This window comes from Heteronotia binoei, chromosome 18, assembly GCF_032191835.1.
Source record: "Heteronotia binoei isolate CCM8104 ecotype False Entrance Well chromosome 18, APGP_CSIRO_Hbin_v1, whole genome shotgun sequence".
NCBI lineage: Eukaryota > Metazoa > Chordata > Lepidosauria > Squamata > Gekkonidae > Heteronotia > Heteronotia binoei.
The window spans coordinates 8,852,351-8,876,798 of record NC_083240.1 but is presented as its reverse complement, the minus strand read 5'-3'; the positions used below and the strand labels follow the sequence as shown (position 1 = coordinate 8,876,798).

The 24,448-nt window shown below is 49.4% G+C and overlaps 1 protein-coding gene across 2 annotated transcripts in view; it reads right to left on the bottom strand.

Moving 5' to 3' along the window:
* LOC132587189 (tyrosine-protein phosphatase non-receptor type 11-like) overlaps positions 1 to 24,448 on the bottom strand; it is a 95,281-nt gene that overhangs the window by 25,944 nt on the left and 44,889 nt on the right. For both annotated transcript variants that reach the window (XM_060259439.1, XM_060259438.1), the window contains exons 3-6: positions 9,122 to 9,316; positions 4,455 to 4,647; positions 2,426 to 2,545; positions 1,995 to 2,108 (exon numbers count right to left, since the gene is read on the bottom strand). In XM_060259439.1, the coding sequence (XP_060115422.1) occupies positions 1,995 to 2,108; positions 2,426 to 2,545; positions 4,455 to 4,647; positions 9,122 to 9,316 (622 nt within the window). The remainder of the gene's footprint in view (positions 1 to 1,994; positions 2,109 to 2,425; positions 2,546 to 4,454; positions 4,648 to 9,121; positions 9,317 to 24,448) is intronic.

The following is a 24,448-nucleotide window of genomic DNA, read 5'->3' as shown; positions in this document are numbered from 1 at the left end:
GAATAAACCATGATTTGTTGACTGTATTAGGAGATAAATGTTGCTACATTTCAGTTCTGACATTTTCTGACAGGGTATATCTGCATAACAACATCAGAAGAGCCTGTTTCGTCACCAGTTTAGCCTGGAGAGGAGGCGGCTGAGAGGTGATAGGATCACCAGCTTCAAGGACTTGAAGGGCTGTCATATAGAAGATGGTGTGGGATTGTTTTCTGTGTCCCCAGAAGGTAGGACCAGAACCAATGGGTTGAAATTAAATCGAAAGAGTTTCCAGCTCAACATTAGGAAGAACTTCCTGACCATCAGAGCGGTTCCTCAGTGGAACAGGCTTCCTCAGGAGGTGGTGGGCTCGCCTTCCTTGGAGGTTTTTAAACAGCTAGATGGCCATCTGATAGCAATGAAAATCCTGTGAATTTAGGGGGAGGTATTTGTGAGTTTCCTGCAATGTGCAGGGGGTTGGACTAGATGACCCTAGAGGTCCCTTCCAATTCTATGATTCTAAGAGCCCTGCTGGATCATAAGAACATAAGAGAAGCCATGTTGGATCAGGCCAATGGCCCATCCAGTCCAACACTCTGTGTCACACAGTAGCAAAAAAACCCCCAAGTGCCATCAAGAGGTCCACCAGTGGGGCTAGAAGCCTTTCTACTGTGCCCCCCCCCAAAAGCACAAGAATACAGAGCATCACTGCCCCAGACAGAGAGTTTCAACAATAAGCTGTGGCTAATAGCCACTGATGGACCAATACTCCATTTAGTCCAGCATCCTGTCTCACACAGTGGCAGCCAGCTCTGGAGGGCTAACAACAGGGCAGAGAGGCTGAGGCCTTCCCTTGGTAAGAACATCAGAAGAGCCATGCTGGATCAGAGCAGTGGTCCATCTAGTCCGGCATCCTGTCTCTCACAGTGCCAACCGGTTCCTCTGGAGGACTAACAACACGGCAGAGAGGCCAAGGTCTTTATAAGAACATAAGAAGAGCCCTGCTGGATCAGACTAATACTTCATTTAGTCCAGCCTCGTGTCTCACACAGTGGCCAACCAGTCCCTCTGGACAGCCAACAACAGGACCTAGAAGCTGAGGCCTTCCCCTGATGTTGCCTCCTTGCTCTGCGATTCAAAGGCTCAGTGCCCCTGAATGTGGACGCTCCCCTCAGTCACCAGGGCTAGCAGACACTGACAGACTTATTCTCCATGAATCCCATCTACTCCTTTTTTAAAGCTGTTTATTTCTGTGACCATCACTACATCTTCTGGCAGCAAATTTCACACTCTCTGTGAACTAGGATTACAAGCCATAATAGGTAAATGGCTTTAGAATTAATTTACCTGTTATGGCTTTCCTCCACCAGGGGATCAGGAGACTGTATTCCGCCCCCCCCCCCCCCCAAATGGTGCTTAGAAACATTTACAAAGGGTGTTTTCGCACTGACCTTACGCCGGAGCGACGTCCCTCTTCACCGCGCAGCGTCTGCGCGGATTTCGCACTAATTGCTCTGCAGAACCCGGAAGAGCCGCAAAGTCCCGCGGCTTTTGCGTCGCAAATGTAAACCGCCAAAAACCAGTTTACATTTGCGACGCAAAAGCCGCGGGACTTTGCGGCTCTTCCGGGTTCTGTGGAGCAATTAGTGCGAAATCCGCGCAGACGCTGCGCAGTGAAGAGGGACATCGCTCCGGCGTAAGGTCAGTGCGAAAACGCCCTTATTTATTTAATCTCATTTATATCCCGCCCTTCCCGCCAAAGCGGGCTCAGGGTGGCTTACATGGTCATGCACGTGCATGAATAAAAACATATAATAGGACGTAAAAAACCCATAAAACAGTTAAAAAACATAGAAAAATTGACATTTCGGTGCTATGATCTTAAACATAACATGTAAGCCAAATATAATACAATAAACCAAAGTTAAAACGTTATTGTATTCGGCAAGCATAAGGTACTAGTACAGATGAAGAAGTAATGGTGCAAAAGGAAGAGCACTGAATTCTCTTTCTACCTCAAACTCTTCCCAGAATCCTTGCTTGGACTTCTCGCTTTGGTCGGCCATTTTGTTCAGCTCCTTCACTCGGTTGTCAATGTTGGCTGCGTTGATCCGCGTGGTGTTGAAAGGCTGAGGGGGGGAAATGAGGGTAGAATTAGGGTTGCAAACCTCCAGGTAATGCCTGAAAATCTCCTGGAAATGATAACTCACCTCCATACAATAGAGATCAGTTTCCCCTGGAGAAAATGGCTGCCTTGGAGGGTGGACTCAATGGCACTGTATCCTGTTGAGGTATCGCCCCTCCCTAAACCCCAGCCTCCTCAGGCTCAGGCTCCACCCCCAAAATCTCCAGGAATGTCTCAACCCAGAGCTAGCAAACGACCATGTATTTAGACGCCCTTTGAAGCCAGGGCTACCCATTGGGACTGATTCACCATGGCTATCACCTGTTTCAGATGCACCACAGCTCCAGACTTTTCCACCATGGGGTTCTTCTTGTAATGCTCCACCAAGTCTGTGAGTGTGTCAAAGTGCTCGCCACCTCCGACATCGTACTTCCCGTCTGGCTGTAACAGAAAGTCTAAGTTATATCCCCATAGAACAGCTGTGAGGGAAGTCTAGAATGGAGATCAGTAGAACCTTAGAGAGGAACAAGATTTTTGGGGGGGGGGGGTATAAGCTTTCAAGAGTCCAAATTTCTTTTGTCAGATAAGTAGGAATGGAGAAACTATCTTCCAAAAGGGGGCGGGGACTGTCCCTTTTAAGGAACCCATGTAGGGAAGGGAGTACAAGACATGGGACTGGGTTCAAATCCTGACTCAGCATGAAGCTCGCTGTGAACCTGCTTAACCTACCTCACAGAGCAGTTGAATGTAGTAGTAGTAGCAGTGGTAGAAAAAGAAGAGGAGGAGGAGAGGAGAAGAATGGATTTATACCCCATACTTCATTCAGAGTCTCAGAGCAGCTTACAGTCTCCTTCCCTCCCCCTCCCCACAACAGACACCTTGTGAGGTAGGTGGGGCTGAGAGAGCACTGAGTGAACTGCTCTTGAGAAAACAGCTCTGACAGAACTGTGGCTGACCCAAGGTAACCCAGCTGGCTGCATGCGGAGGAGTGGGGATTCAAACCCGGCTCTCCAGATTAGAGTCCTCCACTCTTAACCACAACCAGAGCCAGTTTGATGTAGTGGTTAAGTGTGCGGACTCTTATCTGGGAGAACCGGGTTTGATTCCTCACTCCTCCACTTGCACCTGCTAGCATGGCCTTGGGTCAGCCATAGCTCTGGCAGAGGTTGACCTTGAAAGGGCAGCTGCTGTGAGAGCCCTCTCCAGCCCCACCCACCTCACAGGGTGTCTGTTGTGGGGGAGGAAGGGAAAGGAGATTGTGAGCCACTCAGACTCTTCGGAGTGGAGGGCGGGATAAATCCAATATCATCGTCATCAACATCATCAACATCAAACTGGCTCTCCAGTAGGATAACCCTATTCTGAATAGGATAACCAAAAGGTAAGCTAACCTTATTCTGAGTTCCTGCACTGTAACTTTCTCAAGCTCTGTCATTTTGTTAAACTCTCTGGCAGGGATTGGCCAAGCTCCTGTGATGTCAGAGAGGAGGGTAGAAGGAAAGGGTTACCAAGGGTTGAGCTACTGTGATCCTAGACGGTCTGACAGGAACATCCTGGGGGGTGGGGGGAAATAATGGGACTAGAAAGGTAACAAGACAAAGGCGAGCAGTAGAGGTTAGGAAATTAAGCACGAGATTCAGGAGACAGATTTATGCAGTAAAATGAGAGGGGAGGAGAGTAAAAAATCTGGGCAGAGAGAAGAACTGCGCATCACTCAGATGGGGTCATTTTGTAGAAAAACAGGTGGTGGAGCTCATTAGCATAACTTATTAGCATATGCTGCCCCCCCCCAGCCAAAAGCAACCCAATGCAGAAAAAGGAGAGCCCCGGGTGAGCGAGTCCTGTTTGGGCTGGCTAGAGATCCAGCCAGCCCAAGCAGGCCTCACTTGCCTGGGGCTTTCCTGGGCCATGCCCCCACACAGTCAAAAGGCCAGCAAGCCCCCGCTGCCCAAAATCACATCAGAAGTGGGAAAAGGGTGGTGCGGGCTTCTCCAGGGGTTAATGAGGGCTGCTGGGGGTGTGGCAAAGCTGGCTGCCCACTCTCCTAATCTAGGGATTGTTATGCAGCTGCACCTACTAGTCAATGGACAAGGTAGGTGAGGAGGAAGAGGGGGAACCCTCAGAAAGGTTCAGCAGCTGCGCTTCTGTGAGCTCCTGCTGAATCCGAGGCCTGTCTCCTGCCCTTTCTGCCTCTGGGCAGGCTACCCTAAGGCGCCTACAAGATGGCGACTACAACTTTTTGATGAAATAAATTACAGAGAGGGGGAGCCAAAACATAGAAGGCCCTGTTGCTGGTAGATGATTTCTTTTCTTTGGCACCTGGAAGGTTCCTGTTCTGGTGGCTTCTTACCTGATACCGGATCATTATGTGGGTCACACGGGGCTTCCGGTCCCCCGTATCAGCCTTGTCCTCATTCGTCAGCACTGACAAGACAAAGTCCCCCGGCTTGCTTTGGCTCTCCCGGACCAGGAAACTCCCTGGTTTGCCTTTGTCCGTCAGGAGCTTCTCGGCTTCTTTGCCCGTTAAGTGGCCATGGTACCATCTAGGGAAGGAAAAAGCCACAGAGAAGGGCAGATGGAGCAAAGTGGACAAAGGACTGAATCGTGAAGACCTGGGTTCAAATCTCACGTCAGCTACTAGGTGGTCTTAGGGAAGCTTTCTCCATTTCTGCTCCCTCGTTTGTAATACGGGGTGTTACCACTGGACTACCATACAGGGCTGTTGTGAAGATTACCAAAGGAAGAAGAAGAAGATATTTGATTTATAACCTGCCCTCCACGCCGAAGAGTCTCAGAGTGGCTCACAATCTCCTTTACCTTCCCCCCCCCACAACAGACACCCTGTGAGGTAGATGAAGATATTGGATTTATATCCCGCCCTCCACTCCGAAGAGTCTCAGAGTGGCTCACAATCTCCTTTACCTTCCTCCCCCACAACAGACACCCTGTGAGGTAGATGAAGATATTGGATTTATATCCCGCCCTCCACTCTGAAGAGTCTCAGAGTGGCTCACAATCTCCTTTACCTTCCTCCCCCACAACAGACACCCTGTGAGGTAGATGAAGATATTGGATTTATATCCCGCCCTCCACTCTGAAGAGTCTCAGAGTGGCTCACAATCTCCTTTACCTTCCTCCCCCACAACAGACACCCTGTGAGGTAGATGAAGATATTGGATTTATATCCCGCCCTCCACTCCAAAGAGTCTCAGAGCGGCTCACAATCTCCTTTACCTTCCTCCCCCACAACAGACACCCTGTGAGGTAGATGAAGATATTGGATTTATATCCCGCCCTCCACTCCGAAGAGTCTCAGAGTGGCTCACAATCTCCTTTACCTTCCCCCCCCCACAACAGACACCCTGTGAGGTAGATGAAGATATTGGATTTATATCCCGCCCTCCACTCCGAAGAGTCTCAGAGTGGCTCACAATCTCCTTTACCTTCCTCCCCCACAACAGACACCCTGTGAGGTAGATGAAGATATTGGATTTATATCCCGCCCTCCACTCCAAAGAGTCTCAGAGCGGCTCACAATCTCCTTTACCTTCCTCCCCCACAACAGACACCCTGTGAGGTAGATGAAGATATTGGATTTATATCCCGCCCTCCACTCCGAAGAGTCTCAGAGTGGCTCACAATCTCCTTTACCTTCCTCCCCCACAACAGACACCCTGTGAGGTAGATGAAGATATTGGATTTATATCCCGCCCTCCACGCCGAAGAGTCTCAGAGTGGCTCACAATCTCCTTTACTTCCTCCCCCACAACAGACACCCTGTGAGGTGGGTGGGGCTGGAGAGGGCTCTCCCAGCAGCTGCCCTTTCAAGGACAACCTCTGCCAGAGCTATGGCTGACCCAAGGCCATGCTAGCAGGTGCAAGCAGAGGAGTGGGGAATCAAACCCAGTTCTCCCAGATAAGAGTCCGCACACTTAACTACTACACCAAACTGGCTCTCCCTACACCAAACTGGACAATGGATATAGAGTGCTCCATGAGCTCAGAAAAACCACACAAACTGTAGCGTCAGAGTAAAAATATACCTGGTGTGTTTGTTCAGTGTGATAAAACTACAATTCATAAGAACGTTAACTTAAGAAGAGCCCTGCTGGATCAGATCAATGGTCTACCTCAGGGGTGGCCAACGCTAGCTCTCCAGATGTTTTTTGCCTACAGCTCCCATCAGCTCCAGCCATCTAGTCCAGCATTCTGTCTCACACAGCCAATTCCCAGCCAACAGGAGCGTTCCCTCTAAGCTGAGTTAGTGTGAGCTACCTCACAGTTTTTTAGCCTCCAGCTCACACATTTTTGTCTTCTTCAGAATGTAAGCTTTTGTGTGCACGCACACTTCCTCAGGTGAGGAATGAAGTACAGTGAGCAGAGCTATATAAAGCTGGTGGGCGGCGGTTTAGAATGAGCAAATTAAGCTAATGCTGCCCAGAGAGCAAAGGTGTTCTTGATTTGTTAATTTTACTATTCTGCCACTGGATTTTAACTTTGTACCACTTTGCATTCTAATCCACTGCCTCGTCTGAAGCATGCGCCCAAAAGCTTGCATTCTAAATAAAACTGCGTTGGTCTTAGAGGCGCTACCGGATTCCTATTTTGTTCTACTGCTCCAGACTAACACTGCTGCCCACCTGGATCTATTCTTTTAAAAAGAAACCGGTTTTTCTATCCCTTCCCCTCTAGGTGGCGGATCTCGCCCATTCCAAGGAGCCTGTCAGCCACTCCATCAGGTGACCTCTGATGGGACTTTCCACGGGGGGGGGGGGGGGAGGACAAGGGTTCCCACATGATGTCACCAGCCCCCTCTCTGTCATAATCCAGGAAACAGGACTAAGGAACATGAAACTGCAAACGTCCTTCAGACCTGTTTCCAAACACAAAAGAAACGAGACGCTGATTCATCTGAGTTTCTTGTTTCGATTGATTTCTCTGCAACGGGGACGGCAGGAGTATTTTTACAATACAACATATCCCTCCTTTCCAACCAACTGCAAATCATCCCCTTTTATAAGGGGTGGAATTCTAGCAGGAGCTCCTTTGCCTATTAGGCCACACACCCCTGATGTAGCCAATCCTCCAAGAGCTGACGAGGCTCTTTTTTGTAAGCTCTCGGAGGATTGGCTACATCAGGGGTGTGTGGCCTAAGAGGCAAAGGAGCTCCTGCTAGAATTCTACCCCTGCCCTTTATTATCTTTTAAAGTGCCAACTGTGTTTCTGCCAAGATGTCGGAACAGGCTTCCTCTTTGGGAGGTGGTGGGCTCTCCTTCTTTGGAGGTTTTTAAACAGAGGCTAGATGGTCATCTGACAGAACTGAAGATCCTGTGAATTTAGGGGGAGGTGTTTGTGAGTTTCCTGCACTGTGCAGGGGGTTGGACTAGGTGACCCTGGAGGTCCCTTCCAACTCTATGATTCCATCGTTGGTTGGCTTTTATACACGGATGTTTCTCTTTCTGGTTTTCTTTCCTGTTTCCTTCAGGGTTGCTATGATCTGGCTTTTTAAAAATATGGTTTTGTTTGAGAAGTTGTTTCGTGTTCGTACTGCTTAAAACAGGCCAACTGGTACAGCCTGTATAGTGCCTCCAGGGCTCTTTTTCTAGCAGGAGCTCCTCCGCATATTAGGCCTCGCCCCCTGATGTAGCAATCCTTCTGGAGCTAATCCCCCTGTACTAAGAGCCCTCTTGAAGGATTGGCTACATCAGGGGGCGTGGCCTAATATGCAGAGGAGCTCCTGCTAGAAAAAGAGCCCCGAGTGCCTTACTTTATGTCCTTAGCAATTCAAGGGGTGTGGCTTAGCGGAAGAGCCTCTGCTTGGCATGTAGAAGATCCCAGATTCAATCCTCGGTATATCTAGTTGAAAGGACCAGGTAGTAGACAATGTCAAAAACCTCAGTCTGAGACCCTGGAGAGCAGCTGCCAGTCTGAGTAGACAATGCTGACCTTGATGGACCAATGGCCTGATTCAGTAAAAGGCAGCTCCAGTATAATCTGGGGTCAGTGGCAGAGCATCTGCTTGGCATGCAGAAGGTCCCAGGTTCAATCCCCGGCATCTCCAGTTAAAAGATCTGGTCGCAGGTGACGGGAAAGACCTCAGCATGAGACCCTGGAGAGCTGCTGCCATTCTGAGTAGACAATAATGTCCTTGATGGACCAATGACCTGATTCAGTACAAGGAGCTCCGGTATAATCTGGGGCTCAGTGGCAGAGCATCTGCTTGGCATGCAGACGGTCCCAGGTTCAATCCCCGGCATCTCCAGTTAAAAGGACCAGGCAGGAGGTGATGTGAAAGATCTCTGCCTGAGTCCCTGGAAAGCTGCTAACAGTCCAAGTAGATAATAATTGCTTTGAAGGGCCAGGTATAAGCAGCTTCATGAGTTCAGTTCTCACAACAGCCCAACTAACTACTGCTAGGACCAGGGCTTTCTCTGTAGCAGCTCCCACAAGGTGGAACGCACCCCGCCAGAGCATCAGAGCCCAGTGGGACCGACCACAATTCCGCAGGACTTGCAAGATTGAACTTTTTCGTATGGCATTTAACAACTAAGAGAAGACAGCTGCGACGCCTAAGGACTGATAATATCGTCTGACACCGCTGCCCCAGCGCTATAAGCGCCATGACCACCGTCAAGTTGTAATGCACTGGTTTCATTGAATATTCATGTTTTAATATTTTAATATTTTCTTGTTTTGTTGGTTGTTAGCCGCCTCTGAGCCCGTGCGGGGAGATTTTGTGCAAAAGATTTTGTGCATGACAGGTTTTGTGCAAAAGATAAGAAGTCTCATTAGATGGAATGGAAACGAATCAAATTCCAGCCAAAAGAACGCTGACCACGCCCGCACCCAAAGTCCTTCAAAGCACAGTCACTGCTGATCTCTCCAAGAAGAAGATGAATAAATACATAAAGCAAGCAAGCTTGTGTTATCCTCATAGAAGTTTGCAATATTGAACTATAGAGAGAAGATGCAAAGCAACACTTAGGGTTTGATTTGGGATGGATTCTCCCCACTCACCTTTCCGAGGTAGGATCCTGGCAATTGAGCGGGTATTTTAGCTCTATGATGTTGCTGTTCTTTTCCCGCAGCAGACCCTGCTGTTCGGTGTAATACTGGACCAGCTCAGCCAAAGTGGCAAACTTCTCCCCACCATAAAGGTCGTAGTAGTCCCCCGTGTTCTGGATCTTGATGTGGGTCACCTCGTCATTCCTCCTAGAGCCAGGCGAGGGAGGGGAGAGAAGGAAGCTTTTAATTTAAATAAAGCTTTTTTAGATAAAAAAGATCACCCGTTTATTTTATTTTATTCCATTTGTATCCTGCCCTCCCCGCCGAGGCAGGCTCAGGGCAGCTCACGTATGCTCATGCGGATACATGAGTATAGGAAAGGAAAGGTCCCCTGTGCAAGCACTGGTCGTTGCCAACTCTGGGGTGACGTTGCTTTCACAACGTTTTCACGGCAGACTTTGTTTTATGGGGTGGTTTGCCATTGCCTTCCCCAGTCTTTTATACTTTCCCCCCAGCAAGCTGGGGACTCATTTGACCGACGGAAGGCTGAGTCAACCTTGGGCCGGCTACCTGAACGCAGCTTCCGCCGGGATCGAACTCAAGCAAATCTTAATGGTCCAGATGTTCTATATAGAGCAGATTGCAAGAGGTGGTCCAGATATTTTCGGAGACTGTATTAGCCAGCGGCCTGGTGGAAGAGTGCCGTCTTATAGGCCCTGTGGAACTGTATGAGCTCTCGCAGGGCCCTGACCTCCTCAGGGAGCTCATTCCACCAGTGTGGGGCTACTACTAAAAAGGCCCTAGCTCTAGTTGTCGTGAGCCTGGCCTCTTTAGGACCGGGGATTGAAAGCAGGTTTTTAGACCCAGACCGAAGTGTTCTCTGGGGAACATGTAGGGAAAGGCAGTCCCTAAGGTATGCAGGTTCCTAGCTGTATAGCCATTTACCATTCTGCTGTGGTCTAGGGTTGCCTACCTCCAGGTGGGGCAGGGAATAAAGGCACACCAGCCTCCGTGAAAAAGCAGCCTCTGAAAAATACTTGAACCCCTTGCAACAGGTTTTGTGCAAAAGACAGGAAGTCTTATTAGATGGAATTGAAACGAATCAAATTTAAACCAAAAGAACGCTGACCACGCCCGCACCCAAAGTCCTTCAAAACACAGTCAATGCTGCTCTCTCCAAGAAAAAAAAAGATGATGTTATTGGATTTATATCCTGCCCTCCACTCCAAATCTCAGAGACTCAGAGTGGCTCACAATCTCCCTCCCCAACAACAGACACCCTGTGAGGTGGGTGGGGCTGGAGAGGGCTCTCCCAGCAGCTGCCCTTTCGAGGACAACCTCTGCCAGAGCTATGGCTGTCCCAAGGCCATTCCAGCAGGTGCAAGTGGAGGAGTGGGGAATCAAACCCGGTTCTCCCAGACAAGAGAGCTCTGGCTGACCCAAGGCCATTCCAGCAGGTGCGAGTGGGGAATCAAGCCCGGTTCTCCCAGACAAGAGAGCTCTGGCTGACCCAAGGCCATTCCAGCAGGTGCAAGTGGAGGAGTGGGGGATCAAACCCTGTTCTCCCAGACAAGAGAGCTATGGCTGTCCCAAGGCCATTCCAGCAGCTGCAAGTGGAGGAGTGGGGAATCAAACCCGGTTCTCCCAGACAAGAGAGCTCTGGCTGACCCAAGGCCATTCCAGCAGGTGCAAGTGGAGGAGTGGGGAATCAAACCCGGTTCTCCCAGACAAGAGAGCTATGGCTGACCCAAGGCCATTCCAGCAGCTGCAAGTGGAGGAGTGGGGAATCAAACCCTGTTCTCCCAAATAAAGAGTCCGCACACTTAACCACTACACCAAACTGGCAAGCAAGCAGATCCAGGCAACAGTGCAGATAAACGTTTTCCATAGAGTCCAACGCTCCAAATTGACTTTTCAAATGCAACAAGTGTAAAATCCAAATGCAGCAAGGCACAGATGAAATGCGACAGGGTTGTACCGTATATCAGAGGCATGTGGCCTAATATGCAAAGGAGTTCCTGCTACAAAAAAGCCCTGGTTTTTTCCATACGTTATAGCAAGCAGAGACTGATTTTCCCGCGTTAGCCTGGTTCATGTGGATTCTAATGTAGCACTACTCAACCGAGAGATTAAATGAGTTGTATCATTTAAGTTTAATGATTACCCTCTGTATTCTTGGTGCTTGGGGGACAATAGTGGGAGGACTTCTGAAGTTCTGGCCCTACTGGTGGACCTCCTGATGGAACCTGGGTTTTGGCCACTGTGTGACAAACAGTGTTGGGCTGGATGGGCCATTAGCCTGATCCAACATGGTTTCTCTTACGTTCTTATGTCTGAGGCAGTGAAGCTCTGTATTCTTGGTGCTTGGGGGGCAACAGTGGAAGAGCCTCTGGAGTTCTGGACCCACTGGTGGACCTCCTGATGGCCCCTGGGTTTTGGCCACTGTGTGACACACAGTGTTGGGCTGGATGGGCCATTAGCCTGATTCAACATGGCTTCTCTTATATTCTTACGTCTCAGGCAGTGAAGCTCTGTATTCTTAGTGCTTGGGGGGGGCAACAGTGGAAGGGCTTTTGGAGTCCTGGCCCCACTGGTGGACCTCCTGATGGCCCCTGGGGTTTGGCCACAGTGCGACACAGAGTGTTGGACTGGATGGACCATTGGCCTAATCCAATATGGCTTCTCTTATGTTCTAACTGTTCTGCTTCTCCAAGACTAAGGGCAAGGAAATGAGTAAAGCCATCACAAACAGAATCGTGTCCTGAGTCAGATCTCCTTCGACTCCTGCGATTTCAGCCGGCATGGCTACCCGCATTTCCAGTCCTACCTTCACAGCCCTGAGAATCAGAGTCTTCCTCTTATTTTTTTTAAAGCTACAATGGAAAGAGATTCTCAGTTCAGCTGAGACCGCCGCCTTCCACAGATTCTCTGTGCTTCCGTGGAAGACGGCAGCTCGCCTGCTACCTCGTACCTGCTGGACTCCCAGGGGTGGGGTGCATCCATTTAGACTGGCTGAATATATTGTCCCACTGGGGGCTCCCTCCCCCCTTTTAAAATAGATTAGGAAGGAGGAGGGATAAGTCTGAAAGGCTGACCCGGCACATCCATCAAGCATCTGGGCTCTGGGTGAGCTCAGCAGGCTAAGAGCCGGCTAAGTGCCTTTAAAATGCAATTACTCTTCTGTCGTGGAGGAAAGCTAGCCTGGACTCAGGAGGACCAGAGGAACTGGACCACTCTGCTCTCCTCTAATAGTCAAATGGTGTTAACCCTCTCAGCGCCAAAAGGGGGGAAACTGATGTGATCTGGGCTTCGCTAGGCTTTCAAAGGAAGCAGGGAGAGATTCGGCCAGGAACTCTGGCGCTCGAATATTCTGTAGCCGAAGCTTCTTTTTGATAGTTCATCTTGGTTTGCATTTGATGGTTTGTAGTAGCTAACGATTTAGCCTGGAGAGGAGACGGCGGAGAGGTGAGAGGATCACCATCTTCAAGTCCTTGAAGGGCTGTCATAGATGGTGTGGAATTGTTTTCTATGGCCCCAGAAGGTAGGACCAGGACCAAAGGATTGGAATTAAATCAAAAGAGTTTCCGGCTCAACCTTAGGAAGAACTTCCTGATCGTTAGAGCGCTTCCTCAGTGGAACAGGCTTCCTTGGGAGGTGGTAGGCTCTCCTTCCTTGGAGGTTTTTAAATAGAGGCTAGATGGCTATCTGACAGCAATGAAGATCCTGTGAATTTAGGGGGAGGTATTTGTGAGTTTCTTGCATTGTGCAGGGGGTTGGACTAGATGACCCTGGAGGTCCCTTCCAACTCTATGATTCTATGAACGTGAACCTCTCCAGGCACATGGAGGGCGGAATGAAGTAAAAGTGCATTGGCCTTACCCATCTGAATATCCTAATTCTTATAGTTTATGTCATTGCGGATGTTTAGAAGTTGTCCCAGTAGGAAGATCACAGTCTGTTGCTGGGAACAGCAGACCCTTCGGTAATTAAAGGGAAGGTGAGGAGGGCGTTGGATTTATACTCCACCTGAAGGAGTCTCAGAGCTGCTTACAATCTCCTTTCCCTTCCTCTCCCCATAAATTTAATTTAATTTTATTTTTCGATATATAGCCTGCCCTATCCCGCAAGCGGGCTCTGGGCAGCTTACAACCTTAAAACCTTACAGAAACATTAAGCAAACCACATCCAGACCAGACGATATCATAATTACAAAATCTGTAAAATTACAGAACTACAGAGTTATCAAAGTAGTATTCAGAATAACTTAAGCACCTAGACGGGAAGGCGCTGGGGGAAGCGATGACTCCTAGGGACACCTGCTGGATCAATTAAAAGCCTGGCGGAAGAGCTGTGTCTTACAGGCCCTGCAAAACAACAGACTCCAAGTGAGGTCGGTGGGGCTGAGAGAGCTCTGACAGAAACTGCTCTCGAGAGGAACAGCTCTGCGAGAACTGACTCAAGGTCACATCAGCAGGTGCATGTGGAAGAGCGGGGGCTCAAACCTGATTCTCCCAGATAAGCATCTGCGCACTTAACTACTACACCAAACCAAGATGGCAGAGGATGTACAGCAGCGGCTGAAAGGGCAGAAGAATACAACTTCACATTAAGAATCCTGCCTTGTGTTGCCTCCACCAAATGATACAACATCTTCTACGAGCAAGCACCAGCTTGTGAGCGCAGTGTCTTGAAGTGGAGACACTATAGACAACTTGGCTCTGCCTCAAAGCTTGGGAGTACGACTTGTCCAGTGTCCCTGATTACAAGGACATTTGTCCCTGACCAATCACGCCTCCTTCCCTTCAACATGCGTTCCGAGCAGGGCCCCCAGTTTTTGAGAGGGGTGTGGGATTTCTTCTCCCCAACTTCCATTGCCCACTGCCACTCCAGTGACCGGTGGGAGGGGAAAAATTAAAAATCACTGTCAGCTGGCAATGCAACATCACTTCTGGGGACTACCTGGAAGTGACGGCAATCCACTCTAGGAATTGCCAGAAACTCTATGATTTTACCACAGAGTTTCTGGCAATTCCTAGAGCACGCCAATGACTCTTTCATACACCCCCTGACTCCCACCAATTGCTAAACTGTGCTTGACAACCCTAGTACAGAGCACACGCAAACAGGCTATGACAGTAATATCCAATGACGTTAATATTGTAAAATCTATTTTAGCAGATACATGCTGACTAAGAAAATTCATTTTCAATAGCTTATCATATGCATATTTTCCCCTGTCCCTTTGCTTTCTTTCAACATAATCTTTTCTTCCCCAGAAATTCTTTGTAATTCAAAATACTATTTTTAGTCTTTTGGTACATCCAACTACAATTCATACTCCAGCACATATGCATGAGAGATAAATCAAATGAGCAAGAAAGAAGTGGTGGGGGGGAGGAAGAGACGGAGGAGAAAAATATGGTATTTAGCATCCGACAGCTTGAAATTCCATATTGGACGCCTGCTCGGATCAAGAGATGCCAGGAAATCTCAAACGCTTGTCAACATTTCACAACCAAAATCTGTTGTGAAAATTTGTGGTTGAATTGGCAAATCCAGTCGATCGCCACATATTTGCGAGCATTCGTTTTGCTTCTACTTTAGCTGCCCCAGCATCAAAAACAAGAAAGAAGGGAGGATCCAGAAATGGGGTGCAAGCTATTGAGGGTACCTCTCCTTTCCATCTCTCTCCTCCCAAACCATTTTTCCCCCATAATCCTTTGCAAGCTACAGGATGCCATGCCAACTCTCTTCACTCAACAGTCAGTACAGAAAAGGAACACGCACACAACGGAGCTGAAAACGATGCACCACAGCCTTCCCCAGCTGAAATGAGAATCTACAAGGAGATTGTCTGTAGAGAAGCACTTTATTTGCGGGATGCCAACATCCGTTCTGCAAAAGGGACTCCTGCGGTTGCGCCGCGGCAGCAGCTGCTGAGCGAGGGCAGAAGGCCCCGTTCAAACCAGCAGCTGGATTAAATAATTACACGGAAAAACGGCAGCCGCTGCAGATTTCAGCGGCTTCATCTTGGCACGCTTAAAACCCCCCTCTCGATTCACGCAGCTGCAGCTGCTAATTACTCGAGAGGACACAAAATCTCTCCAAGATACGCCAACCACCAACGGGGTGGTGGGTTTTTTTCTTAAAACAGCATAGTCGAAACATTCTCGTTGCATAGTGACCAGTAACAAAGTTCCGTTCACTTTAAGGGTCCCCGTCTTTTTAGTTTGGATGTCGTGCTAAATGTCACTTTACCGGCATCTTTTCCCCACGAGTCAACACGAGAAATGATGTCATGGGGTCTCCACATAGCTCCGCCTCCTGCGAGTGGCAACCAATAAAGCAGAGGTTGAGAAAACGCCCAGTGCCATAACGCCACGCCTCGTGTTGCCTTTGAATGATTTGTATGCTGTCTCCTGACCAATCACAGTCCTCCAAGGTGGCTGACATCAAGAGACCATTACGACTCAACGCTATACGGTTAAAGAAAAGAAAGTGATGGCAAATGAAACAAAAGAAAGTGATGGCAACTGAAGGTAACAGGGGGGAAGCGAAAGCAAACACTTTCTGTCCAGTCCTTGGATGTCACTGGAGAATAGGATGTGGATCACCATGAGTCACGCACTCCCTGAAACATCTAGCTTGGACCTGAGGCGCCATCTTGCCTTGGAAACTGGCTCTCTACCTGACTAGACTAGCCAATAAAACCCAGCATAATCTCAGCCAGCGTAGAAGCTGAGGAACAGAGGCAGGCTTCAGTGACCTATAGGGTTGCCAAGTCCAATTTAAGAAATATCTGGGGACTTTGGGGGTGGAGCCAGGAGATATTGGGGTGGAGCCAAGATCAAGGCTGTGACAAGCATAATTGAACTCCAAAGGGAGTTCTGGCCATCACATTTAAAGGGACGGCACACCTTTTCAATGCCTTCCTTCCATAGGAAATAATGAAGGATAGAAGCACCTTCTTTTGGGGCTCATAGAATTGGGCCCCCTGGTCCAATCTTTTTGAAACTTGGGGGGTATTTTGGGGAGAGGCACTAGATGCTATATGGAAAATTTGGTGCCTCTACCTCAAAAAACGCCCCCCTCCCCAGAGCCCCAGATACCCGCGGATCAATTCTCCATTATTTTCTATGGGAATAAATTTCCCTAGGGAATAATAGAGTTCCCAGCAGACATTTCCCTCCCCTCCCCACCCCGCTTTCTGATGACCCTGAAGCGGGGGGAGGGCCTCCAAACCGGGGGATCCCCTGCCCCCACCTGGGGGTTGGCAACCCTAGTGACCCACCAAGCTCTTTGCCCGCCCCTGCAACGAAATGTTAACCCGTGTTGTGAAATGGTTAGAGTACTGGACTTGGATCTAGGGGTGCGGTCACACCTACCATTAAAAGCGGGTGTGTAGCGCTCAAATCTGAACTGCTGAATATTGAATCGATGCAGGGCAGTTCAGACGAGCATCCAAGAATGCGATCCATTCTGTTGTGCGCGATCAGACATCCAATACTATCACGCTCCTTTCTTGGAGCATGCGTAATCAGAGGGTGATTTCTGGGAGGGGAGGGGGTCCATTGAACATGCGCCCAAGTGTTTGGAGCTGGGAAATCAAAACTTTCTTCAGAGGCAGGGGGGAAGGGCGAAAGTTTCCAGAGTTAACATTGCCAATCCAAACCACGGAACTGCCAGGAATTATTTTCCTAAAAATTGGCAGTGACAATGATATCTTGAAATCCTCCACATTGAAAAAAAAGATTTTTTTCCTGTTCTGAATAGTGGGATAACGTTTCCCCCCCTCCCTCCGATCCTATGTTGATTGGAGAAGCAGAAGCGTCACCTCAGATTCCCGGATGATCTGGCAATGCGCATGTCTGCTGGGGCTTTCTTTAAAAAAAAAAGGTGAGAGGCAGTATCGCGCGTGAGCTGTCCAAACAACAAAAAGCCGATCTTGTGCCGCTGTTTTGAAAAAGGGCCAGACTTTATGAGCTGTCAAATTAATGCGCCATTCATGCGTAGCAAGCCTGGATGAGCCCAGATAACGCTCGATTGCCAGATGTGGCTGTCTGAACGAACACATTTAATCCGTCAGCCAGATGGAGCTGTGTCGTCACTAATGGTACGTGTGACCGCACCCTAGGAGTTCTGGGTTCAAATTTCTACTCTATCATGAATGTTACTGGGCAACAGGAGCCAGTTATTCTCTCTCGGCCTAACCTACCTCACAGTGCTGTTGTGAAGATAAAATTAAGAAGGGGAACCACGTATGTTGGCCTGAGCGCCTCGGATGAAGGGTGGGATAAAAGCGTAGCAGACGATGCAAAAATGCACATAATTTATGCCATCCAATTTTCTTGGCAGAGGTACTGTTAATTCAGGAAGCCGGTTAGACTGTGAGGTCAAATTCCAATGTGATTCCACCAGTCAGTATCATTCAGCCTTATCAGTGTCTGGGCCTGGATTTTAATTTTTTTTTCATTCCATTTTCAACCTGACCTGTTCCATGGGAGAGGGGGGTGTTTTATACATGCTTTCACACACATACACACTATATCCATACAACACCTCTGTGAAGTAGACAAGAACACAAGGGGAGCCCTGATGGATCAGACCAGTGGTCCATCTAGACTGGCGTCTTGTCTCACACAGTGGCCAACCACTTCCTCTGGAGGTCCAACGACAGAGCAGAGAGGCCGAGGCCTTCCCCTGATGTTGCCTCCTGACTCTGGGATTTCAGAGGTTTAGTGCCTCTAAATGTGGAGGCTCCCTTCAGTCACCACAGCTGATAGCCCCTGAACGACCTCTCCTCCACCACTATGTCTAAGCCCCTTTTACAGCTGGCTGAGAGACAGTGATGGGACCATTTTAGAGTATACTGATATTTACCACAACTTGTTGTTGATGATGATATTGGATTTATATCTCACCCTATACTCTGAATCTCAGAGTGGTCACAATCTCCTCTACCTTCCCCCCACTCCCACAACAGACGCGCTGTGAGGTAGGTGGGGCTGAGAGAGTTTTTTTTTTAAAACAGCAGCTGCCCTTTCAAGGACAACTCCTGCGAGAGCTATGGCTGCCCCAAGGCCATTCCAGCAGCTGCAAGTGGAGGAGTGGGGAATCAAACCCGGTTCTCCCAGATAAGAATCCGCACACTTAACCACTACACAAAACTGGTTTATTGGGTCCACAGTGGTTTTAATAACTTATGTACTATCTCAGCATTACAGCTTTTTAACATTTTAGCAGCTTAAACAGAACTGCTTTTTTATCTTAGTATTTTAGAAATGTACCAATAGTTGTAATTGCTGCATTTGAACCTACTTGACTCGCCGTTCTGTATTTCTGTGACTATTTTCTATTTTGGTTTGACCTTTTTTTAAAAAAATGATGTTGTGTTTAACCTTGTGACGGCCAGTGGTCACATACAATAAATCTATCTGCCTGTCTGTCACTGCTGGGTCCTTAACCACCCAGTGGGTTTCACAGACAAGACTGGACTTGAATCCAGGTCTTTGTTGATCGTGTCAGACAATCCTATGGAGAGGTCTTCTTCCACTCTGCTTTGGCAGAGGGTTATTTCAAAAAGTCTCTGCCATTTCCCTGCCCCAAATTAAATGTCTCCCCCTCAACCAAACAAAGCTGCAATTCAAGAGACTTCCCCCTCCTGTTCCATTTTCATGCAAGTAAAAAGGCCCTCTTGCAGCCAGAAAAATACCCACCCCCTAAACAGACAATCGGATCCATTTATCCTGTCCTTTCCCAAACCTTCCTCACAGCCAAAAGCCTTCCCTACCCACTCCCAAACTTCATTTCAGCTGCTGAGAAAAGAAGCTGCCAGAAGAAGAATCTCACAGGGAAACAGCACCCTCAGTACCTCTCCCCCAAAGGGTCCGGCATTCTGGAATGGCTGAACGATCTCTGAGGAGGGCCAAATCCAGCACAGTCTAAGAAGGCTAACTTCTGCCCCCCCCCCCCCCCGATAACATCACCAAATCACATGGAGGGCACCCAATTTGGTGACCCCAGAAGGCTGGCGCACAAGGCAATCGCCTAGTTTGCCTAGTGGCAAACAAGAAGAAGAAGACTGAAGATTTATACCCCGCTCTTCTCTCTGAATCAGAGACTCAGAGCAGCTTACAATCTCCTATATCTTCTCCCCCCACAACAGACACCCTGTGAGGCGGGTGGGGCTGAGAGGGCTCTCACAGCAGCCGCCCTTTCAAGGACAACTCCTGCGATAGCTATGGCTGACCCAAGGCCATTCCAGCAGGTGCAAGTGGAGGAGTGGGGAATCAAACCTGGTTCTTCCAGATAAGAATCCGCACACTTTACACCAAACTGGCTCTCTCAGAGCTGGCCCTGTCTCCGAGTTCTCCAAACGAGTACAAAATGCATGCTGCTTTGGGATACAGACAGGGTTGTTAACCTCCCTTTGGGGCAAAGAGACAAAGAAAAACACAATGGCCAACCAATCCGGTCCCTATATCTCCGAAAGGACAGGGCAGAACTGGGAAAAGTACAGAGGAGGGTGACAAAGATAATGAGGGGGTTGGAGTCCCATCCCTAGGAGGAAAGGCTGAAGAGTCTGGGACTTTTTCATTCAGAAAAGAGGCAACTATGGAGGGGGGGGGGCATGATAGAGGTTTATGAAATGATGCACGGGGCGGAGAAAGCTGACAATGAGAACTTTCCCTCTCTCAAATTCAAGGGCATCCAAAGAAGCTGATGGGCAGTAGGTTCTGGGTGGACAAAAGGAAATACTAATTTACACAGAGAGTGATGAAGATGCGGAATTCGCTGCCAGAAGATGTTATGATGGTCACAGGAATGAACAGCTTTAAAAGGGGATTAGAAAGATACATGGAGGATTAGGTGCAATGTTCCCTCTAAGCTGCAGAGTCTTGAGAGAAAAAATTCTACTTTGTGAGCTGCTGTTATTAAAGTGGTGAGCTGCTGCATCAATTAGTGCGCTCTGAGGTCATGCTTCTTGAGCTAAGACAAAAATGTGTGAGCTGGAGGCTGAAAATCTGTGAGCTAGCTCATGCTAACTCAGCTTAGAGGGAACACTCGTTAGGTATATCGATGGCTACTAGCCATGACGACTGAGAGGAACCTCCACACATTCAGAGGCACTAAGTCAATGAATTCCCAGAGCCAGGAAGCAACATCAGGGCAAGGCCTCAGCCTCTCTGCCCTGTTGTTGGCCCTCCAGAGGAACTGGCTGGCCCCTGTGAGAGACAGGAGGCTGGACTGGATGGACCACTGGTCTGATCCAGCAGGGCTCTTCTGATGTTCTTATGTAGGCCTCAGCCTCTCTGCCCTGTTGTTGTCCCACCAGAGGAACTGGCTGGCCACTGTGTGAGACAGGAGGCTGGACTAGATGGGCTACTGGTCTGATCCAGCGGGGCTCTTCTGATGTTCTTATGTAGGCCTCAGCCTCTCTGCCCTGTTGTTGGCCCTCCTGAGGAACTGGCTGGCCACTGTGAGAGACAGGAGGCTGGACTAGATGGGCCACTGGTCTGATCCAGCAGGGCTCTTCTGATGTTCTTATGTAGGCCTCAGCCTCTCTGCCCTGTTGTTGGCCCTCCTGAGGAACTGGCTGGCCACTGTGTGAGAAAGGAGGCTGGACTAGATGGGCCACTGGTCTGATCCAGCGGGGCTCTTCTGATGTTCTTATGAAGGTCTCAGCCTCTCTGCCCTGTTGTTGGCCCTCCTGAGGAACTGGCTGGCCACTGTGTGAGACAGGAGGCTGGACTAGATGGACCACTGGTCTGATCCAGCAGGGCTCTTCTGATGTTCTTATGTTTTTTCTTTGTGTCTTTGCTCCAGTTGGTGCGGCCCTTCATTCTTTTCTCATTAATCTCGCCACGGGGCCTGGAGATTTCCCAGATTTACAACTGGTCTCCGTTCCACCAGAGAAAATGGCTGATTCGACGTTATACCTTGCTGAGGTCCCTCCCCTCCTCAAACCCCGCCCCTTTCCAGACTCCACCCCCCCAAATCACCAGGAATGTCCCAACCTGGAGCTGGCAACCCTAAACCCAGGCAAAGCAAAGCAGAACTTGGCCAAAGCACTGGCTCCTTCTCAGGCAAGATGGTCGCAAGGCCACTATGGGAAGCCAAGGAGCTTCCCCATCAGACCCCCCAAGCGATCCATCTTACAGCTGCCGCAGGAGGTGGTGGCGGCTACAAGCATAGCCAGCTTCAAGAGGGGGTTAGATAAAAATATGGAGCAGAGTCCATCAGTGGCTATTAGCCACAGTGTGTGTGTGTGTGTGTGTGTATTTTTTTTGGGGGGGGGCCACTGTGTGACACAGATTGTTGGACTGGATGAGCCATTGGCCTGATCCAACATGGCTTCTCTTATGTTCTTCTGTGACACAGATTGTTGGACTGGATGGGCCATTGGCCTGATCCAACATGGCTTCTCTTATGTTCTTATAAGACCTACACTCCTCAAACATGTCGCACTGACCATAGCTGAGCAAAATCTCCATCTGGAGGCTTGCGAATGGCTCTCTCTCTGACACTTGGGTCTTCTGAGCACTGGCTGTCAGCCCAAATGCCTCTTAGGGAAATGCAGCCAAGCGCCAATTCCTGCTCGTTAAATTATTTACCGAGATCGGGATGCAGCTGTAAATGGAGAAGACGCTTCATTCTCCCCACCCCAACCTCACCGGCTCCACCCTCTCCCAGGACCGTTCGATGGTTGCAAGAAATTTGGAAGAAACTGTTCCAAGTCATCCTCCCTCTCGACCCAGGTTATGCAGGGGATAGAGATGGTAGAGAAAGAAGGACTTCTCTCCCTTTCTCACAAAACAAGAACTCGCGGACACTCGATGAAATTGCTGAGCAGTCGGGTTAGAACGGATAAAAGGAAGTCCTTCTTCACCCAAAAGGTGATTCACACATGGGATTCACTGCCACAGGAGGTGGCGGTGGCTACACGCATAGACGGTTTCAAGAGGGGATTGGATAAACCTATGGAGCAGAGGTCCATCAGTGGCTATTAGCCACAGCTTATTTTTGGAACTCTCTGGGGCAGTGATGCTCTGTATTCTTGCGCTTGGGGGCAGGCACAGTCGAAGGGCTTCTAGCCCCACTGATAGACCTCTTGATGGCACCTGGGTTTTTTGGCCACTGTGTGACACAGAGTGTTGGAGTGGATGGGCCATTGGCCTGATCCAACATGGCTTCTCTTATGTTCTGCTCTGCAGCCAGACAGGAGATTTCAGACCACGATGCACCTGGCTGCTCCACAGAAGGTGGCCACCACATTTTAAGGGGAGGGGGGGGGCCAGGAGCTCCAAATGAGAAATGAAAAGGAAACCACCTAGCATTGAACTGGCCTGGCTAGTAAAAGGATGTCCTTCTTAAAATTACCTCTGGTGCAAAGAAGATCCTTTTCCAAACTAGAACAGGGTCAAGAAGAAGATATTGGATTTATATCCCGCCCTCCACTCCAAAGAGTCTCAGAGCGGCTCACAATCTCCTTTCCCTTCCTCCCCCACAACAGACCCCCTATGAGGTGGGTGGGGCTGGAGAGGGCTCTCACAGCAGCTGCCCTTTCAAGGACAACCTTTGCCAGAGCTATGGCTGACCCAAGGCCATGCCAGCAGGTGCAAGTGGAGGAGTGGGGAATCAAACCCGGTTCTCCCAGGTAAGAGTCCACACACTTAACCACTACACCAAACTGGCTCTCCGGAAAACTTACTGCATTCTGCAAAGGCTCCACCAATAACCTTGTCTTTCACCTGGCTCCCATTCCCCACCATTTGCCAGATTCTCACTCATAACACACCTGGCCCAACCTCAAGCTATAATTGCCAGCCTCCAGATAGAGCATGGAATGACAACTGATCTCCACATGGCAACGAACAGATCCCCTGGAGGAAATGGTTGCTTTGGAAGGTGGACTCTACGGCGTTATATTCCACTGAGGCCCCTCCTTTCCCCAAACCCTGCCCTCCCAAGACTCCGCCCCAAACATCTAATGTTCTTAGATGTTTGGGGTGGAGTCTTGGGAGGGCAGGGTTTGGGGAAAGGAGGGGCCTCAGTGGAATATAACACAGGGTTGCCAACCTCCAGCTAAGGCCTGGAGATCTCCCAGCATTGCTACTCCTCTCCAAACCACAGAGACCAGGTTTCCTAAAAGAAAGTGGTTCCTTTGGAGGGTGGACTTTACAGCATTACACCCTGCTGAGCGCCTTCCCCTCCGCAAACCCTTCCCTCATGCGCCACTAGGGATGCCAACCTCCAGGTGGAGCCTGGAGAGCTCCTGGAATGACAACTGATCTCCAAGCTACTAGAGATCAGTTCCCCAGGAGGAGAAGGCTGCTTTGGAGGGCAGGCTCTATGGTGTTATACCCTGCCCACCTGAAGCTCCACTCCCTAAATCTCCAGGAACTTCCCAGCCCAGAGTTGGGAACCCTATGTTCTGTCCTGAAAATCTCCACAAATTTCCCAACCTGGAGCTGACAGCCTTCTGCTTCAACCTAGCAGGGTCAGCCATAGCTCTGGCAGGAGTTGTCCTTGGAAGGGCAGCTGCTGTGAGAACTCTCTCAGCCCTCACAGGGTGTCTGTTGTGGGGGAGGGAGATAAAGGAGATAGTGAGCCGCTCTAAGACTCTTGAGTGGAGGGCGGGATATAAATCCATTATCTTCTTATCGGGGAGAACCGGGTTTGAATCCCCACTCCTCCACTTGCACCTGCTGGGATGGCCTTGGGTCAGCCATAGTTCTCGCAGAGTTTGTCCTTGAAAGGGCAGCTGCTGGGAGAGCTCTCTCAGCCCCACCTACCACACAAGGTGTCTGTTGTGGGGGAGGAAGGTAAAGGAGATTGTGAGCCACGCTGAGATTCAGAGTGGAGGGCAGGATATAAATCCAATATCTTCTGGTCCCACCTCACCCATACTCAATTCTTGCAGGTTTTCTCCACTGCCCACCTTCATTCTAATCTGCTGCGTAAATGAACTCTTCTTTGAATCACAATTCATGCCTCATTTGTCCGTTTCCTAGAACACCCTGTGCCTCCCTTTGAAGGCTCCCGTTCATCACTTCCAGTGGACTGAAGCACAACTGAAGAGCTCGTTCCAGACTGTTAAATATTAACCCACCAAGATCAGTCGACCAGGGAAGGGTCTCTTCGGGCAGGGGGGGGGGGGATCACAAAGTCCCTCCACCCTCCTTAGGAACCGTCTCTGCTGAACAGCGAAAGCTCCAACGGGTTGCTGCCAGTCTGAGTGGACAATACTGACCTGGTTGGGCCAATGTCTGATTCAGTAGAAGGCAGCGTCGTCTCTGTGACCTTAAGTTGCAGGAACAAGTCCCAGCTTTCTTGTGT